Genomic DNA, 21,589 nt, shown 5'->3' on the forward strand with positions numbered 1-21,589 from the left:
GAACTCAGAAATCCGCCTGCCTCTGCCTCCCGAGTGCTGGGATTAAAGGCCTACGCCCCCAGGCCCGGCGGGAAGAGCTCTTTCTTAACTGCTGAGTCATCTTTCCTTTGTTTGTTTGTTTGTTTGTTTTGTTTGTTTGTTTGTTTTTTGGTTTCTCTGTAGCCTTGATTATGGAGAACTAGCTCTGCAGACCTGACTGCCTCAGCCTCTGAGTACTGACACAAGCTCAACTTTGTTTGGATTTTTAAATAAATGATTCATATCATTCATTCAGACTTGGATTGACTATTTCAAGGAATTTATTCAGTTTTTCTGGATTGTCCAGTTATGTATAATATCAGTTCTGGTGATATCAGTTGTAGTGTCTCTTTATGATTTAAGCCCTTTTTGCTAAGAGTTTGTTATATAAGGCCTTGGGATGGCTCAGCAGTAAGAGTGCACACTGTTTTTGCAGAGTACCAGAGTTTGGATCCTAGCACACTGATGTGGAGTGGACTATAACAACCTGGAACTTCAGCTCCAGGGATATAAAGCTCTCTTCTGGCTTCTGCAGACACTTGCACTCACATGCACACGTGTTTTTTTTTTTTGTGTGTGTGTGTGTGTGTGTGTGTGTGTGTGTGTGTTGTCATGTGTCCTCCCTTCCTCCACCTGTAATGCAATTAAAAAAAATTGAATATATGTATATAACAAAACAACAGTTAATGAAAAAAGAAGCCATGAATTTAAAAGAGAACAAGGAGGGGTATATGGGAGGATTGGGGGGGGGGGAGAATGATGTAATTATATTATACTCTCCAAAAATAAATGATTTTTAAAAATTGTATACATTTTTCGAAAAAATTCTACTTGGCACTTAAAAGTATTTTTCCTTTTTGATATTAGGGATCTAACCTAAGGTCTTGTTGCTTACTAGCAAGTCATTCGCTGGCATGCATTTCTACCTTCTGATATTTGCTGTTCTTCTATTTTCTATCTTGTTTTATTTATTTCTGCTGTACTTCTTTTCTTCTGCTAACTTTGGATTAAATATAGTTTTCTTATCTTAGACTGCCCTGGAACTTGCTGTGCTGGCTTTCAACCTGTAGATAGATATTCCTTCCTGCCTCTACTTTCTGAGCATACTGTAATGATTGAAGATATATATGTCACTAAACTTGACACTCCCCTTTTAAAATTAAAAATACCAAAACTGTGTGTTTGTGTGTGTGTGTGTCTACACAAATGTACTGAATGTCTGTTACCTGCTGAACTATCTCTCCATCTCCAGAGCCTGGCTTTGAAACAAATAAACAAAAATCATAGGTAGTTACTAATATAATACCCTTTTTGTTTGTTTTTTGAGACAGGGTTTCTCTGTAAAGCCCTGGCTGTATAGCCCTGTCGAAGACGCTTGCTTCAGATATGTCCCTGACAGTAGCAGTTTCTACAATGTCCCGAATGACAAACTTCTTAATGGCCTTATTCTTGGGCATGCACCGGGTGCAGTTCGAGCAGCGAATTGACTGCACATGACCGCCTGCGGCCCTTTTTGGCACGACCGTTGTTTCTTCTTCTTTTTTTTTTTTTTTGGTCATCTTGGAGCCCAAGACTCGAAAGAGAAGGGGCAGTCTTTGATGGACACAGTTCAGTCCTTTCCTGTCTGCCCAGCTTTCCACTTCAAATACTCATCTCAGAAGGAGGAGCTCTTGACAGTACACAGTTCTTTAACAGTGCAGGTTTTTTTTTTTTTTCGAGACAGGGTTTCTCTGTATAGCCCTGGCTGTCATAGAACTCACTTTGTAGACCAGGCTGGCCTCAGAAATCCGCCTGCCTCTGCCTCCCGAGTGCTGGGATCAAAGGCGTGCGCCACCACGACCGGCTGTTTCTGCAGTATTTATTTAATAGCTTTATCTTTACAAATAGTGTGAATATTTAAAGTTTGTACTTTTCCAAGGTACTTCTGTTTGTTTCAATGTTGTTTTGTGATTTTCAGTTTAAACTTTTACACTTGGGCTGGAGAGATGGCTCAGCAGTTAATAGCACTGACTGCTTTTCCAGAGGTCCTGAGTTCAGTTCCCAGCAACCACATGGTGGCTCACAACCATCTGTAATGGGATCCAATGCCCTCTTCTGGTGTGTCTGAAGACAGTGACAGTATAGTACATACATAAAATAAATCTTTTTTTTTTTTTTTTTAATTTTAAAAGTATTACACTTTTGCTAAATGTATCCTCAACTTATTTTTAACATTTATTTTATTGGCCTATTTATATAAATGTTTGTGTTCATGTACATGTGTAGAAGTCATAGGAAAATATGTCCTTTTTTCTTCTACTTTGTGGGCTCCAGGGTTTAATTCAGGTCATTAGGCTTAACCAGGTACATATGTCTCTGCACTGTGCCTGCAGAGCTGTTAAAACCTGCTCAGCTTGTTCAGCAGCTCAAATCGATTTTCTTTGTGCATGGTATCTGAGAAGGGGGTTTTACTTCATCCTTCTCATCTACAGTTCATTTACTTCACTCCTTGCCTAATTATTTTTGCCAGAATCTCTAGTGATGTTGCACAGCAGAGGTGGAAAGAGCATCAGATGTTCTGGGCATTGTTCCTAGTCTTAGAAAATCATCCAGTGTTTTCCATTTGATCACTACCAGTTCTAGTGAGTGATTTTTGATGTTGAGGAACTTCCCTTTTTATTCCTGTGTTAGTAAATTTCTCATTGTTTTGACTAAGGACTTCAGAGTTTTCAGGCTGTTATGGTGAAGACAGCTCTCTCTTGTGGTTACAGTGCAGAACCTCTCAGATCATAGCAGATAGGAAATAGAGAGCCATGTCTAAGCTGGTTTTCTCCTCCTCCTTTTATCCCTCTCTGAGTCCCCAGCCTGTAGGGCCCTGCCATCTATATGCAGGGCTGGTCTCCTTTTTTCCTTTATTATTATTTATATATTTATATATTACATATTTAGTTATTCCTCTCTGAACCACTTGCCCCTATCACCCACCTAACACACACAGACATACACACACAGATAACGCCAGCTCTGCTTACCTAATAATCTCCACGGTACTTTGAATCTAGTCAAATTGACAGTCGAGATTAACCGTCATATTGAATTAGTTAATTCATCAGCTATAATTTTGAACTTGTTTGACCCTTTTCCTGCCTCCTGTATCTATCAATGTGTATTAAATTTACTGTGTGGTCTTGGGGCATCACTTGGCTGTGGCATGCAGTGTGACTTGTTTTCTTACTGCTAGGTTTAGTTTGCTTGTGGATGTTTTCATCTATATAATAAATTGCATTGGCTTGTTTTCTTTTTGTAATAGTCTTTGCCTAGTTTTAGTATTCATAAAATATTAAAAGCCTCCTGGAATAATTTTGACATAGGGGACTTGTTTTGTTTTATGGCAATGGACATTACATTTAGGGCCTCTTGTATTCTAGATGAGCTCTTTACTACTTGAATATATCTGGAGCTGTGGTTTTGTTTGTTTGTTTTACTTTTCACTGTTTATTTTGAGACAGGGTCTCACTAAGTTGACACTGAGCCCAATGTACAGTCACTCAGGCAGGCCTTGAACTTTTGATCTTTTGTCTTAGTCTCTGGAGTAGCTAGGAGTAAGTCTGCCATTGGGCCTGGTTTTGTTTTGCTTTGTTTTCTTGGTGGTGTTTGAGACAAAGCTTGCATTCTGTTACTGAGCTGTACTCCCAGTGCTTTTGTAGGCTTGGGTAGGAGATGTAGAATAGTGTTGCTATGTAGCTCAAGTCAGCCTCCAGCTCAGAACCTTCCCAATTAGTGGAAATAGCTGGGCGTGGTGGCGCATGCCTTTAATCCCAGCACTCGGGAGGCAGAGGCAGTTGGATTTCTGAGTTTGAGGCCAGCCTGGTCTACAAAATGTGTTCCAGGACAGCCAGGGCTATACAGAGAAACCCTGTGTCAAATAAAAACCAACTTAACAAACAAACAAAACCAAAAAAAAAAAAAAAAAAAAAAAACCCAAGTGGTGGAAATACAGGCATATTCCTGATTCCCCACCCCACCTCAACCCACACCCTTTCTTTTAAAGTTTTTTTAAAGGCAAGTTTAAGTAGATTTCTCGTTTTTGATCAAGTCCATTGCTGTTCAGAGACATTCCTGGTTTCCATTGGGGAAGGTTTATTTTGCGTATGTCACAAACGTCAGGCTTAGCTGTATCTCTTACACTTTGGCTTCCTTTGAGTTACAGTTTGAAAGGAGGAGTTTAGGAGTGAGTATTCAGCTCCCATCCTTAGTTAAGAGATGCTTTTTTTCCTTTGCTGGCAATTTCTGTGCTTTTGTTTTTAAATGGAATTTTAAAAAACATTGGTTGCTTGCTTGGTTGGTATGGTTGTTTTTCTGAGACAGGGATTCTTTATGTAGATCAGGCTAGCCTCCACCTCCCCAGCGCGCTGTAGGGGGTGTGCGCATTGAACACATTTTTTTAAAAAAAGATTTTATTTATTTTACTGTAGCTGTCTTCAGACACACTAAAAGAGAGGGCATTGCATCTCATTAAAGATGGTTGTGAGCCTCCATGTGGTTGCTGGGAATCCAACTCATAACCTCAGGATGAAGAGTCAGTGCTCTTAACCACTGAACCATCTCTCCAGCCCTGAAAACATTCTTTAGGGAGCTGGAGAGATGGCTCAGCAGTTAAGAGCAATGACTACTCTTTCGAAGGTCCTGAGTTCAAATCCCAGCAACCACATGGTGGCTCACAACCATCGGTAATGAGATCTGATGGCCTCTTCTGGAGTGTCTTAATAAAGCTACAGTGTACTTACATATAATAAATCTTTAAAAAAAAAAAAAAAGAAAGAAGACATTCTTTAAGGAAATCTTGCATTATACTTTTGATGGTTTTATTGTGCTGCTATATGTTTGGACACATGCTGCACATACTATGATTAGGTCAGGGGGACAACTTGGTAGAGTTAGTTTATTCCTTCCACCATGTGGATCCCAGGACAAATCTCAAAGTTGTCTGGCTTGGCAGCAATCACCTTCATACCACAACCCAATTCTCCAGTCCAGGATTTTGTTTGTTGTTTAATGCAGGGTATCCTGTAGCCCCAGCTAGCCTCACTTACTGGAAGTGACCTTGAAATTTGTATTCTCCCCTCCTTACCTCCTAAGCACTGAGTTTTATAAGTGTGCACTCATAAAAATAAGAGCCTTTTCCTCTAAGTAACATTAATATTGTGCTACTAGCCCAATTATTTTACCCCCCCCCTTTTATCCTGTTGTATGTGATATCCTAGCACATGGCACTGAGTTGCTAGGTGCATAAGGTCGAATCATCTCAAAGCATGGAAGAAAAGGAAGGAAGAGACAGGTTCTCTGCCATCATGGTAGCTGGAGGCTGCGGAGACTCCTGAGGCCCTTGGAGAAGTCCTTCAGGGTCTGCCAACCTTCGTCTCTCTTTCTTCCCAGCCCTGACTGCCCCTGCTTGCTGGCTTTGTTTGTTTTATATATCAGACATCAGAAAAGGTGTGGGTGGGAGGAGTTCCAGAGAAACAAAACAAAAACAATTATATCTTGATGGCCTAAATTTCTTCGGCTTGTCTTTAGAAACCTTCATTTGCAGTTTCTAATAATGTTATTTAGCCTTCTGTACTATCCACCCTTGGATATTACCCTACTTAGTTAATATTTCCTTAATGTTCTTTCCTTCTTTCATTGCCTTGTTAGCAAAGAAAATCACAGGGGCACTAGAAATAGTCTTTTTAGTCAGGCAGCACTCAGGCGACAGAGGCAGGCAGAGTTTGAAGCCAGCCTGGACTACAGAGTTCCAAGACAGCCAAGGCTACACAGGAAAAGTTTTTCTTGAAAAACCAAAAAGGGAGAAAAAAGTCCTTTTCTTCATTGTTTAAAATGACTAATAAACACAAGTGTATTTTAAGAGTTTCTAATTTATTAGTATTTCAGTGTTGTAATATATCATTTTTGCATATAATTTTTGCTTTTAATCCTTTTACTGAATTTAAAGTGTTTTTGTTGTTGAGACATAGTATCTTGCAGCCCAAACTGCCCTCAAACTCTTTTATAGCCAAGAATGACCTTGAATTCTTAATTTTTCTGAGTCCAGAATTACAGGCATTGCTACTGTACTGTACTGTATGTGGTACTGGACGCTGAACCCATGGCTTCATCAGTGCTAAGCAAGCACATTGTCAGTTGAGATAAATTCTCAATCTTCAATTTTTTGGAAGAAGAAACATGGTAATACATTGGCACAATTCAAGGGACCCTGATATAGTGGCCTCTTGTGAGGCTATGCCAGTGCCTGGCAAACACAGAAGTGGATGCTCACAGTCAGCTATTGGATGGAACACAGGTCCCCCAATGGAGGAGTTAGAGAAAGTACCCAAGGAGCTGAAGGGGGATGCAACCCTGTAGGTGGAACAACAATATGAACTAACCAGTACCCCCTGAGCTCGTGTCTCTAGCTGCATATGTAGCAGAAGATGGCCTAATCGGTCATCATTGGGAAGAGATGCCCCTTGGTCTTGCAAACTTTATATGACACAGCACAGGGGAAGGCCAGGGCCAAGTAGTGGGAGTAGGTGGGTAGGGGAGCAGGAGCGGGGGTGTGTGTGTGTATAGGGAACTTTCGGGATAGCATTTGAAATGTAAATAAAGAAAATAATAATAATAATAATAAACTTTTAAGTTAAAAAAAAAAAAACCAAAAAACCAAAAATAAGACACCGAAAATATTTGAAAACCATAAAGCATTCTTCTGAATAATTTCAACTTAAAAAAAAAAAAAAGAAGTTTAAAAACAGATGATTAAGCAAACACAAAATGTCAGGGGAGGGTGAGCCCATGAACTTCGCAGCAGGGAGCCTAGCAGCAGAAAGGACTGGGACAGTAGCTGAGAGTTCACACCTGTTTGACAGGCACAAGACGGAGAGAGTGAGTTTGGGCCTGGAGTGAGTTTTGAAACCACAAAGTCCACCCTGCCCCCAGTGACACACACACCTCCTCTAACAAGGCCACGCCTCCTAATCCTCCCTAAATGGTCCACTGAAACATCAAATGTATGAGCCTATGGAGGGCATTCTCACTTGCTGTTCCTATAATAAACACCAGCATATAACAGGAAATGCTTACTTGGCTCACAGTTTGGAGGTATCAGTCCACAATTGGCCCTGCCATATTGGAGCTGTTGTAAGATGGCCATGATGAAGCCATTCACTTTGTGGCTGGGATGTAAACATCAAAATGAGGAAGCAGTGGAACTCCCAGCATCTCCTTCAAGGCCATGCTCCCAGGGACCAGAGAATTCCCTAGGAGGCTATACTGGCTAGTTTTGTGTCAACTTGACCCAGGCTGGAGTTATCACAGAGAAAGGAGCTTCAGTTGGGGAAATGCCTTCTTTGTCTCTTTAGAATTGGGAGCATATATTGCTCATTGCCCCTTTCCTGGGTCATTAGGTATCTGCTTGACAATGCATCTCAGCTCTAACTTGTACTTCGTAACTGTTACATTAAGGATTCCTGTAAGCAGGACAGAAAAAGGAAAGCTTGCATTCCATCAGTTCCTTTCCTTTCCTTTCCTTTTTCCTTTTTCCTTTTTCCTTTTTCCTTTTTCCTTTTTCCTTTTTCCTTTTTCCTTTCCCTTTTCCTTTCCTTTTTCCTTTCCTTTTTCCTTTCCTTTTTCCTTTCCTTTCCTCTTTCCTTTCCTCTTTCCTTTCCTCTTTCCTTTCCTCTTTCCTTTCCCCTTTCCCCTTTCCCCTTTCCCCTTTCCTTTCCTTTCCTTTCCTTTCCTTTCCTTTCCTTTCCTTTCCTTTCCTTTCCTTTTTTTTTTAAAGATTTATTTATTTTATGCATATGAGTACACTGTAGCTGTCTTCAGACATGCCAGGAGAGGGCGTCAGATCTCATTACAGGTGGTTGTGAGCTACCATGTGGTTGCTTGGATTTGATCTCGGGACCTTTGGAAGAGCAGTCAGTGCTCTTATTCGATGAGCCATCTCACCAGCTCCTACAAAATCTCTCTCTCTTTTTTTTAAAGATTTATTTATTATATGTAAGTACATTGTAGCTGTCTTCAGATACTCCAGAAGAGGGAGTCAGATCTTGTTATTACGGATGGTTATGAGCCACCATGTGGTTGCTGGGATTTGAACTCCAGACCTTCGGAAGAGCAGTCGGGTGCTTTTACCCACTGAGCCATCGCAGCAGCCCACAAAATCTCTTAATATGAATAAAATTGTTTCATTAGGTTAATGTTTACCTTTGTTGTTGGAATTTACAGTACATTTTTACTAATTTATAGACGCATGTCAAATTTATGATAGCAACTTTGCACAGTTGCTCAGGCAATAACCTCAGCATTTGGGAGGGAGGGAGTCTGAGGGAGGAGGATAGTGCCACAAGTTCAGCACTAGCTTGACAAAAAACAAAAAAAACTAAACAAGATTTATGGTGGCAGGACAGGGACGGGATAGGGTTGAGCAGGTTCCTTTTACTGAATAAATGCCATTATATGTGACGGAGGTATTTTGCTATGTTAAAAAGATAACATAAAACATTAAAACATTTCCATGAACATCATCATGGCAACACGTGAGGCAACTTTGCTACATTGGTTGGGCTACTTTGGTTCATTTATAGATTTATTATTTAACGTAAAACAGTAAGGAAAAGTCTGTGTTGTTTTGTTTTAATGCTTTAAGTAGCTCATCATTATATAGGTAGCAATGTAGGTATAAACTTTTGGTAACTATTTCAACCTTTTAGTAGTTAAAGATTTTAATTTGCCTCTTTTATTTTTTGTTTATATGTTTATTTGTGACAGTCTCACTGTGTAGCCATGGCTTGCCTCAAACTCTGTAGTCCAGGCTAGCCTCAAACTCACAAGATCCTCCTGCTTCTCTTCCTCATGAAGACAGGGATTAAAGGCATGCACCACATGACCTGCTTCTAATTGCCTTTTTTTTTTTTTCAAAAGCAGCAATACCATATTCAGCTGAGGCAGGGCCATCTTCCACATACTTTGTAAATACCTTCTGCCTCTTAAATAGCTTAAATAGTTATATAGGTACGAGCCTCTAGTCCTAAGGGGCTTCACTGTGCAAAATTGTAACAGAGTAAGTGTTTTAAAACTGGGACAGAGTAGGGTAACTGTGTGTGTGTGTGTGTGTGTGTGTGTGTGATGTATCTGAGTAGGAGAAATGGAGCAAATATCTGACCCTATTTGTACATCCTTCTTTAAGATGTGAGCTTGGCTCATGATGGTGTTTCTATTTTTGTTGTTTTGATGGTTTGTTTTTGAGACAAAGTCTTATTCTTCTGCCCAGGTTCGACTGAAACTAAACTGTGGGCGAGCCATACTGACCTTGAACTTGCAGTAGTCTTCCTTCCTTAACCATCACGCCCAGTCCCAAAAGAGTTTCTTATCCAGAAGAATATCAGATGTTTGCTCCAGTTTACCAGCACTCTGCATTTCTATTTTAGATATATGCTGACTTTGTACTGTGATACAGAATGCTGGCTTTAGCTTAATTTTTTCCTTAATAATGGAGATTTGTATTTATGGGGAGTTTGTATAAAAATAAACTCAACTTTTTCTATTATTATTATTATTTTCATTTTAACGAGGCAGGGTTTCTCTGTGTAGCCCTGACTGTCCTGGAACTCACTCTGTAGACCAGGCTGCCCTTGAACTCAGAAATCCGCCTGCCTCTGTGTCCCAAATGCTGGGATTATAGGCATGTGCCACCACTGCCCGGCAACTCTTCAACTTTTGTGATAAACCATAGCAAATAATTTCAAGCTTTTTACTGTTTAAGCCAGAATTCTTTTGCATCTTTTGAAATTGTTTTGAGCCTCTTTAGTAAGCAGGAATTGACTTTCAGGGGTGTGATGGTGGTCTCATGAAATAGTGGGTTAAATTAATTAAGACAGTTCATCGGTTAATATTGAAATTAATTTCTGCTTCAGCTATTCGGTCAGAGAAGAAACGCCTCAGGAAGCCAAGCAAGTGGCTTCTGGAATATACAGAAGAATATGATCAGATATTTGCTCCTAAGAAAAAACAAAAGAAGGCACAGGAACAAGTGCATAAGGTACGTCAGCCACCACATTTTAGCAGAGTGAGTTCACCTGCAGAATTTACTGTATCTTCAGAAGACAATTAGTTCACTGGGATTTTTGCCTTCTCCAGGTGTTTTTGTCTTTTCTCGTTTCTTCTAGCACAGTGCCTGCCCTGTATTAGTTATTCAGAAAGTAATAAATAAATCTAGATATCATGTTTCTCTTTATGTTTCCCTGTGTTTTCGAAGGGTATTTAAGTACTTAAGACTATCATTATGTTGTAATATTAAGAATCTTGGATAATAAAATAAAAAATGCTTACAAGTTTTGCCCTAACTTTTTTAGTGAAGTTGTCATAGTGGTGACTGATCTGTTCAGTTTTATTTTGAAATTTTGTGAATAAGCAGTACCTGTGTAATTATTTTAGTAGCAAAGGAATGTCCTGCACCCTATCAGATGTTACTACTGTGGCTTTATAAAAAGCATTGAAGAACCTGTCTGCTAATAATTATTAGTGGGCTGGAAAGATGGCTCAGCAGTTAAATTACAGACTGCTCTTCTATAGGTCCTGAGTTCAATTCCCAACAACCACATGGAGGCTTACAACCAAGTGTAATGAGATTTGATGCCCTCTTCTGGTGTGTCTGAAGACAGCTACAGTGTACTCATATACATAAAATAAATAAGTAAATCTTTTTAAAAAAAATTATAAAGACTTAGAGTTTTTTTCCCCATCTTTTTCTACCTTAAGCTCACAGTCTTTTTCATTAAACCTTTAAATCCTTTTAAAAAGTTTCTTTTCATCAAGGTACTTAGTTTTAATTGGTAATATCGGGAGAAACTTGGATTTCCCCCAACCCACCACTTTCAATTATCAATATACAGTTTATTTTAGTGTATTTGTTGACATTTTTTATTTTTAATTATGCTAAAACATTTCCAGAAGTCTGTTATAGAATCTTTTTTAAGTGTGCAGTTCTACAACATTAAGCATATGTGTGCTGCTCTACAGCCATAGGCATCATTCATCTCTAGGAATCTTCATCTTCCTACACTGAAAATCTGACTCTTGTAGATGATTTATACTAATGGAGCTCGGTAGTACTTTGACATAATGTCTGTGCTCAAGCTTCGTGGCCATGTCATAGCAAATATCAGAGTCTCTTGTTGTTGTTTTTATTCTTATTATTTTCTAAATTCTCCTTGAACTTAACTGTTTTTAGGTAAGTTCCCGCTGTGAAGACGAAAGCCTTCTTGCCCGATGTCAATCTAGTGCTCAGAACAAGCAGGTGGATGAGAATTCTTTGATTTCACCTAAAGAAGAGCCTCCAGTTCTTGAACGAGAGGCTCCATTTTTGGAAGGGCCCTTGGCTCAGTCAGATCTTGGAGTTACACATGCTGAGCTGCCACAGCTGACCTTGTCTGTTCCTGTGGCCCCCGAAGCCTCTCCACGGCCCGCCTTTGAGTCTGAGGAACTGCTAGTTAAGACACCAGGTAATGTGGGAATGGGTTTCAGTGTATAAGCAGATGTAATTGGAAGCAGCCGAAATTTCTACTATGTTTTGTTGTAAAGCTAACATCTTTTACTATATACAACTACCTATTTTATTTGAGGAAATCCCTACAATAGTGCCTAATTTGATACAGCTTCTGACCACAAATGAATATGTGGAGCCCTGTGAACGAAATGGTTTTTCTTGTCCTTTCATGATTATTGGTCAGCTGCAGCGTGAACTGACAAGCACAGTGGCACCTGTAGCAGTGTTGCCCACTAGGATAATAAGAACTTGTGACCTAACTTTATTTCACCTACTAGCTCTACCAGTTCATCTGTTCCTTGTATATTTGTTTAATCTCTAAACTTGTTTTGTCCTGTGTAAACTGGCCTTAATTGAGACTTGGAAAATAGCTCAGTTGGTAAGTTATTGTTGCATACACTAACAGTACAGTAATAGTGTTGTGAGGCCTTGTGTAATTGCTGAGCCTTTGTCTCAGAGAAAATGATGGATGGCCTCTATGGAACAGCAGCTAAGAGCATCACTACCCATTTGTGGACTTCAGAGGACAGTGCTCAGGGAGTCAGCTTCTTGTACCATATGTGCTCTGGGATCAAACTTAGCTTGTCAGACTTGACACCAAGTGATGTTATACACAATTCCATCTCACTAGTCCACCAAAAGATGTGTCGAAGAGCAGGGAGGATAAGTACCTATTTTATCACACAGAGCACATAAAAGCTGTGTGTGAGCTTGCGCGCGCGCGTGTGTGTGTGTGTGTGTGTGTGTGTGTGTGTATGAATATATATTGTAGAATTCTTGGATTGTTTGGTTTTAAGGCGGAGGGGCGGGTCTCTATAGCTCTAGCTCTCCTGGAACTCATTAGGTAGATATCCTGGTCTTGAACTCACTCATGTATCTGTCCTGGTCTCTGGAGTGCTGTAATTAAAGGCGTAAGCTACCTTACCCTAAGTGGGTTTTGTTTTGTTTTGTTTTGTTTTTTAAGGTCTTAAACTCTATAATTCTGGACTTGAAGGTCATAACCTTCTTTCCTTACCCTTCCAAGTGCTGAGAATACATGTATGCTCCATTATGTTTTATGTAATTTTTAAGAGTAGTCTTCTAAGGTATTTAGGTGTTTTCATACTTAAATTATTTCTGATCATATATATATATATATATATATATATATATATATATATATATATATTAGGGACAGAATAAATATTATAGTCATGGTCCATTTGTATCCATAATCTAGCTCTCCTCTATCCTCAGCATCTATTTATTGCAGTAAATGCACTTCAGTCCTTTGATTTTGCCCTTATTTTGTGGTTTACAAATTTTACACATTTATTCAGTCATCATACATTAACGTGTATTTTCATTGAATATTTAGAGTATTTTAGGATAATAGATTCTCAGTGTGTCCTTATAACATGATGAAAAACACTACAAACAAGATTGTGACTTGTAATTTTCATTTTTCAAAATTATCTTGTGCTCAATTTCTAAAGCATCTAAGGAAAATTTATATGCATTTCAGGAAATTATGAAAGTAAGCGTCAAAGAAAACCAACTAAGAAACTTCTTGAATCTAATGATTTAGACCCTGGATTTATGCCCAAGAAGGGTGACCTTGGCCTTTCTAGAAAGGTAGGTTATTTTTGTCAATTCTATATAACCTTAAACCTGGGGAATACATGATTTAAACATTGCATTTTTAGTAGAATTTTTAACATTGATGTGCATAGTCATTCTTCTTTAACTGTGGTTACACTTTCCACAGTCCCAAGTCACTAATAACTGTTCTCTGAAAGTATTAAATGGCAGGTCATGATATGCACAATTCCTATTTAAAAATCATGTATTGTGAGTATGTATAATAAGTAGGTTACGCTCGCAATGTGATTTACCCTGTGTCCAGGCTTTCAGTCTGTGTCACTTCTGGGTTGTTGAATTATTTCATGGTCCTCGTGCTTGCTCTCAAGTAACCCTTTGGACTCTGGTTGCCAGTGCAAGTGTGGTGGTGCTGGCAGTTTGGACATGCTAAAGACTGGGAAGTGCTTTCTTTAAGTGAAAAGGTAAATGTCACTAAGGAAGGAAGATTGTATGTTGAGCTTGCTGAGAACTATATTAAGAAAGAAGCATCCATCCGTGAAATTATGAAGGAGATAAAAAGAAAAAAATTTGTAAGACTTGATTTTGTTCCTCAAACTCCAGAAGTTACAGCCAGTAGTAAATAATAAGTGCCCAATTAAAATGTTGTAGACATTGCATTTGTGGAAGGAACGCATAAACCAGGAAGTCTGTTGTGATTGATGGCATTAGAGGTGTAGTGAGAATTCTGCAATTTTGGTTTCTTTAAAAAACACAGAAGTGCCGGGTGTGGTGGCACACGCCTTTAATCCCAGCACTCAGGAGGCAGAGGTAGGTGGATTTCTGAGTTCGAGGCCAGCCTGGTCTACAGAGTGAGTTCCAGGACAGCCAGGGCTACACGGAGAAACCCTGTCTCGAAAAAAACCTAAATAAATAAATAAATAAATAAATAAATAAATAAATAAATGATAAAATAAAAAAAACAGAAGTATTATAGGAATGTTTTTGTTTGAATTCCTGTTGATGGGATGTGGCGCTGCCTCCCATCAGCTGACTGTGATTTGCCTCATGCTTTAGCAGAGGCATGCTGTTGCCAGCTGCAGATAGTTTCTGTGATTGTGTGACATTTGGAATTCTGGGAACTTTGCAGAATATATAAGCACTGAGAGACTGGGTGGGTGGTTTTTGGTCATTCAGGGAGGTTGGTTGCTGTTTGTTTGTAGTTGTGGTCAAAGAAGAAACAAGAAAAAAGAAAACACCAACTACTCAGAGGTATGCCACAAGAATTGCCCCATTATAAAAACATCGAATTCATGTAACACAAAGTTATGTACTGTAAATAAATTTTAGTTACAGAAGTTTACAAATGACTTGGATTGAAATATCTAAAAATTATTGGCGCAGGATTCATTGTCTGTTAATACAGGCATGATTCCATCAAAGTTGGGAGAAATGCTTAATGAGACATACTGTGTAAATCAAGTCTTTATTGTAACAAAAATGAACATTTGTTGAAAAGGTTATCCAGCAAAAAATACTCATAAAAGTGCAAAGGAGGAACTTGCTTATGAATAAGACATATAAAGAGGGAACGAACTCTGGTCTCTAAGTATACAAGGGACATTTTTAGAGAGGGAGGGGAACCACATTCACGTACTTTATCATAGTATATTGTTTTGTTATGTGCCTAATTAAAACTTCAGGCTTATTATATATTATGTTATTCAGGAGCAAACAGTACATATGATATTTGTATTTTCAAGAATTCAAGCTGGGCGTGGTGGTGCACGCCTTTAATCCCAGCACTCGGGAGGCAGAGGCAGGCAGATTTCTGAGTTTGAGGCCAGCCTGGTCTACAAAGTGAGTTCCCGGTCAGCCAGGGCTATACAGAGAAACCCTGTCTCGAAAAACCAAAAAAAAAAAAAAAAAAGAATTCAAATGGAAGTTTTCAAGTGCTCCCTTGTGGGTATCTTGATAGGGAGGAGGCGGGGGCGGTACAGTGTCTGTTTGATTAGTCTGAGATCCTATATTTGAAAATGTTTTGTCATACATAGTCTTGATGTGAGCTGGCTTTGGGTGTTTTGCTTTTTCATTGTGGCTGTATTAGTAATTAATCTGTTTGAGTTTTTTGAGTTGACCAATTACTCCTGGGCATAGGGCTGACCTGGAGTGTATTTGATACATGTAAGTTGATAAAGCTAACTTTCCCTTACCCATTAGCAGTCAAATGCAGTAGCTCGTTGGCTAGTGCTGAATCTTCCACCTCTCCTCCTCTATGTTGGGATTTTTGCCTGGTTTGAGCTTGCTTACCCTATTAACACACTGTGAGCTTATTTGTGCACCTGCCCTCTTGTGTCTGGAAAAGACTGTTTCATGACTTGTCTAACCTCAGGTTCTTATTAACAATGTCAGGTATGGGGTCCGTCTCATGAAGTACCTCTTAAATTCAATTTAAAAGGTGTTTGGTTGTTTCCATAACATTAATGCCACTGTTGCACCAGCTAACCCGCCTCTTAACTTTATTTTATAGGCAGGGTCTCACTCCGTTGCCCGGCCAATTTCACACTTACTTGGGCACACAGGCAGACCTGGGGCTTGAGAACCTCCTGCCTTAGCCTCACTGGTAGCTTTCATTTTAGTCCTGGATCACAAGTCTTTCTTTACAAGTAAAAAAAAAAAAATAATGATTGTGATAAAGCTGGTTATTTGTTTAAAGACAGGTTCTTGCTCTATCCTAGTCTATGCTGGCACTTATTATATATATGCCAGGATGGCTTCATATTTGTGTGGTCCTTTTCTCAGCCTCCGAGCTATTGGAGTTACTGGCATGAATAGTCATGGCCGGCTTGTTTGTACCTTTTTTAATTTCCCCTGAGTTGAAAACCTCTGACCAAATCTACGTTATTTCTTTTCATCTACTGGTCTACTTTGATAGTATTTCTGTTTAACATCTCAGAAATGACTTTATAGAGTATTATAATCTCTAAGTTTAAATATTTCAAATCATGATTTTGCAGTAACAAAGCTGCTTTTCAGTAACAAGAAATGAAATGAAAATCTAGTATCTTAAATGGTATGGGGAAAATTGATTCTGTTATTGTAAATGACTTGTTATTGGTGCTTTAGAAGTCTTGTTAGAGAGATAGCTTAGATGACCAATGACCTGAGTTTGATTCCCAGAACAATGTGGTGGAATGAGAGAACCAACTTGTCCAATTATCCTCTGACCTCCTTAGTCCTCCCAGAGTTGCATGCACATATTTCTTCCCAATAACACAAAATAATTATATGCAAAAATTTTTTTAATCTTGAAGCAAAGAAAACTAGAATATTTAAAAAGTCAGAGTGTTTGGACTTCTGTCCCAGCTTAGCTGGAGCAAGCATAGGCCTTTTTTTTTTTTTTTTTTTAGATTTATTTTATGTATATGAGTTATACTGTAGCTGTACTGATGGTTGTGAGCCATCATGTGGTTGCTGGGATTTGAACTCAGGACAAACATAGGTCTTATAATAAATACTGTTCTAATAGACTACTTGTTGCTGTATAACTGATTTGATTTTACTTTTCAAAAAATGTAATTGTGTTTCATACTTCATTTAAAATGTTTAAGTTTTTTGTTGTTGTTGTTTTGTTTGTTTATTTATTTTTGTTTTTTTGTGACATGGTTTCTTTGTATAGCCCAGGCTGTCCTGGAACTCACTTTGTAGACCAGGCTGGCCTCGAATTCAGAAATCCNCCTGCCTCTGCCTCCCAAGTGCTGGGATTAAAAGTGTGCGCCACCATTGCCCAGCTTAAAATTTTTTAGTTTTATTTTTAGACATGATCTTTATATGCTTTTTTTTCCCTCTCTGTAATACAATCTTATGTCTTCCTTTCTTTAAGAAAAATAAATATTTAGGACAGGTTCTTGCTAATATCCCTAGATACCCTCAAACTGTCCCTCCTTCTGCCCCGTCGTGCTTGTTGTTGGAGTGTTGGGCATGCACTGTAATGCTTGGAGGTTTTCGGTGTAGGGATGTGGGGTGGGGAACTTACACCAGGGCTGCATACATCCTAGGCACGTTCTCTTGCCTCTCAGCTACAACTGCTGTGTGAGTTGATGAGTCTAAGAGCCACACCATGCTCAGAAGGCAGCACCTTCGTGAGTGTTTATTTTTACAACCATAGAATATCTGTGTGAGGACTATAGCCAGCCATAGTGTTCTTCCTTTCTCTAACATTTTTAGGCTCAGTGTACAGTCACGGATTTTGTACAAAGTATAGCAGTTTTTGTGTCTGTGTCCACTGCTTGCTGTTTCTTTCCCCTTCCACTTTTCCTTTCAGTGCCCCTCACCCCCTTGACCGCCCGCTTTCTCCTTACACATAGAGCCCCCAACTCCATTTTTGGGGTTTAATAGTAACTTTAATTTGTAGTGGTAAATTGTCATTTGGGTACATGATTTAGAGTTGGTTACTGTTCAATGCTCATTCTTGAATAATTCTGTCAGTTCTATTTGGTGTAGTTTTTGGGGTTTTTTTTTTTGTTGTTTTTTTTTTTTTTTTTTTTTGGGACAGGGTTTCTCTGTGTAACCCTGGCTTTGCTGGAACTCACTTTGTAGACCAGGCTGGCCTCGAACTCAGAAATCTGCCTGCCTCTGCCTCCTGAGTGCTAGGATTAAAGGTGTGCACCACCACAACTGGCTTTGGTGTGGTATTTATTTAAACAGTACATATAGTAAAACATGAACATAAAGCCCTGTGTAATGACGACGTGGATATTAATCTCTCATTTGTTTTTTATTTGTATCCAAGTTTATCTATGTATATTACATGAAAACAGAATTGAGACAGGCTCTCTTGTAGGTAGGGTGATTTCAAATTCCTATGTAGCTGAGGATGACCTGGAACTCCTGATGCATCAGCAGAGTCAGTGTAGTCCTTGGTTTTTGTTTATTTGTTTCTTGTGTTTTAAAGGCAAGGTCTTGTTATCCAGTCTCCAACAGGGTCTTCTGACTTCAGCTTCCTGAGTATTAAATTGTACTGATATGCCAAGATAACGTAGGATTTGTTGCTGTGGCGGTAGCTATTACCAATTGGGGCACTAAAGGTGTTAAAAAGAACTGGTCAAGTACCTTAGTAAATCCTGTTGCTTTTTACTTATTACAGTGCTTTGAAGCTGGTCGCTTGGAAAATGGTATTATTGAATCACGGGCTACATCTCATTTGAAAGAGTTCAGTGGAGGTGAGTATTGACGCTGAGAAAGTGTAAGGCAGACATAGACAGAAATGTAAAGGGTTTTATTGACTAGAAATTAATTCCATGTATAAAGATATAAACCAGTACAATTATACTTTTGAGATTCTGACCGCAATATCTGAAAGCCATAGGAATCTATAGCTATTTTTAAGTCTTATGCTGTTATTAGTTAAATGGAGTAAAATTATATTTTTAGTAAAGAACTACTTGGGCCAGTTGTGAAATCAGTTCCTCCTTAATTTTTTTTTAAGTAGTCTGTCTTCAGATTCTACCATTAATTTCATACCACTGATCCCATTTTGATTTCTTTGTTAGAAAATGTGCAGTGTACTTTGAGAGGGAAATCCCAAACCGTGTGACTTTTCCTTCCCAATTTGCTTTTAGTTTGTTTTTTATCATATCTAAACTATCCTTAGTTTCTTTAGGTACATCTGTGACCATTAGTCAGCTACCATATGCTTGGTTAAAGGAGCATATTGATCCTGTTCCATTTATTATAGTTGTCTAAGAAAAAGAAATTATTTCCCTCTTTCATTCTTTTTCTGTTCCCATCTTAATACTTCTTAAAATCCTCCAACAACATTCATATATTTTGTGTTGGTTTTTACATTTTTATATTTCCATGATATACTAATTTTAATTTCTTTCATGAGCATAGGTGGGGTATTACTGACTGGAACATGAACAAGTTACTAGTATCTATACCACTGAAGAAACTATTCTTTCCCTGCAGCTGCTCTCAGCTTTCATGATCTCCTCAGGGAACCCTGAGGTTCTTACAAGTCCCTCCCCAGCCACAATGGGCTGTTGACAGGTTTCGCCTCGTATCACAGCTACTATTGAGTTCATGTGTATACCGGCCATGTCACATCTGAAGACAGAGTTTGACGGCATTCCTCCTGTCCTTGATTGTTAGATTTCATCTGTCCCCTTTCCCCCAGTGTTCCCCAGTCTTTGATGGGGTTAAAGTAGATGTCCTATTTAGGGCAGAGTACTCAGCAGCACTTACTGTCCACACTTTGACCTGTCCTGAGTGTCTACTTTACCTCCTACCCATTGCAAGGAAAAGCTCTGCTCCGGGCTAAAAGCAGCACTGATCACTGGCTATGACATACACATTAGAGAGTAGCAAGGAACTGAGTCACCAGCACAGAACACCAATCCAAATGAACATCTGGCCATCTCCCGTCCTCGGCCTATGACCTTCCTAGCCCAGCGCTTTTGAATAGCTTTTTAGTACCAATTTTGAATTCCCTTCAGTGGAGCTGGCCTCAAATCCATTCAAAAAGTGGTTGGCCACTGTACTGCTGTTAGTCATGCCATTGGTACACCAGGGAGCACATCTTGCTTAGCAGGTTTTGGAGCTTCCCTAGCACTTTACCTGGGACCTTCTAGCACCATTCTGTGCCAACTTGAGTTCTCCAGTTCTTACCCCTATGACTTGCATTGCTTTTCAAAAGCAAAATCTCACATTGCAGCCCTGACTAGCTTTGAACTTATTTTGTAGACCAGAGTGATGATGTATAGTAGGTTCTTTTATTTTCTAGATATAGCTGCTCCCATCTTGTTTGTTTTTTTTCAGACAGGGTCTCTTTGTAGCCCTCACTGTCCTGAGTCTCGCTGTAAACTAGCTGGCTTCTACCTTCACAGAGACCTGCCTGCCTGTCTCCAAATACTGGAATTAAAGGCCCAACCCCTTAGTGACTTTGATTTGAAATTTCACAAACTGTGTCATGACTTTATTGTCATTGTTGAACCATCACATGAATTTGAGCATATGGCATCCCGTGTGATCTGCTGACTAAGTCTTACATAGCCACTTCTGGTACCATGGTAGTCCATCAGTTTGCTTGTTTTTTAAAAGAAATGGCTTGGAGATAATGTGAGCTCTTTTCTATCCTTTTATGTATTTTGTACATTTTGTCTATATGGTTCAGCTCATAAGAATTTTGTATCTACAGCTAGGTAGGGTGGTACACTACAGTCCCAGTGCTTGGTAAGCTGAAGCAGGCAGATTTCTGCGAATGAAAGGCCAGCATGGCTTATATAGTACATTCCAGGCCAGCCAGAGCTGTATGACAAGACCCACTATAACAAATCCACACAAACCAAAAATGCTTTTTCTTCAGTACAGGTTCTAGGAACTAAGTCTTAAGTAGAGGACTTGTCCAGCATGCATGAGAAATGGGCGTCCTCCTTAGCAACTCCAAGAGAAAAGGCAGCTGTCATTACGTTAGTTCTTCTCTTAGTCTTGGACTGCTATCCTCCCTAATAGTTTATCATCTCCAGAAAGCACTCAGAAACAGTGGCATTGATAATAGTCTCATTAGTTAACTCGTGTATTTGTCTTGAAACTTTATATTCTTTGAAAGATTCATCCTCAAAAATTGTTTTTAGTACTTTAGAGTAGATATAGATTTGCTTATACTTAAGAGCATATAGAGATTAAGCATCAAGACCTATTATGGTAGCACATGCATTTAATTCCAGCACTTGGGAGACAGAAACAAAATTTGGGGCTAGCCTGGTTTACACGGTGAGTTCCATGACAGTCAGGGCTGTATAATGAGACTCTTAACAAATAGAAACAAAAAAACAAAAACAAAACAAAACAAAATACAAACCACCAAGAATGTTGATCAGAAATGATAAGATTAAATCTAGCAGTTCATAGTATTGTTGCTGCCTGCAACCAAAGCTAACCACTTGAGATTAACGGACAGCCAGACTAAAATCCTCATTGTGCAAAATCAAGCACTGCACAGTGTACAAACTGTACAGTGAAGTGTCTTTAGAAGAGGCTCTCACTGTTGTTTTGACTGTCCTCAAACTCACTGTCTCTGCCTCCCAAATGTTGGAAATGTTGTGCCCCCTTGCCTAGCTGGTTAGATGTTCTTTTCTGACAGTGCACACCCATTTTAGTTAAACCCATCGTATTTTCTACTACATAATGTGATTTTTTTTTTTTCAAGAAATACAAATCACACATTAAAGTGGTGACTTTAATATTAATTGCTCATTCTTTTGAAGTATAAAGTGTTTTAACTGAATTAAGATTGCAGATCAAGGGCAGGAAAGATGTCTTTAATGGCTAAAGGCACTTTTTACATGTCTTTCTGGTTTTTCGAGACAGGGTTTCTCTGTGTAGCCCTGGCTGTCCTGGAACTCACTCTGTAGACCAGGCTGGCCTCGAACTCAGAAATCCACCTGCCTC

General features: G+C 39.1%; 1 protein-coding gene across 13 annotated transcripts in view; it reads left to right on the forward strand.

Moving 5' to 3' along the window:
* Nsd1 (nuclear receptor binding SET domain protein 1) overlaps window positions 1-21,589 on the forward strand; it is a 105,395-nt gene that overhangs the window by 43,783 nt on the left and 40,023 nt on the right. For all 13 annotated transcript variants that reach the window (XM_029547473.1, XM_029547470.1, XM_029547474.1 and 10 more), the window contains 4 exons: window positions 9,951-10,075; window positions 11,267-11,537; window positions 13,086-13,195; window positions 18,285-18,360. In XM_029547473.1, the coding sequence (XP_029403333.1) occupies window positions 9,951-10,075; window positions 11,267-11,537; window positions 13,086-13,195; window positions 18,285-18,360 (582 nt within the window). The remainder of the gene's footprint in view (window positions 1-9,950; window positions 10,076-11,266; window positions 11,538-13,085; window positions 13,196-18,284; window positions 18,361-21,589) is intronic.

This window comes from Mus pahari, chromosome 16, assembly GCF_900095145.1.
Source record: "Mus pahari chromosome 16, PAHARI_EIJ_v1.1, whole genome shotgun sequence".
NCBI lineage: Eukaryota > Metazoa > Chordata > Mammalia > Rodentia > Muridae > Mus > Mus pahari.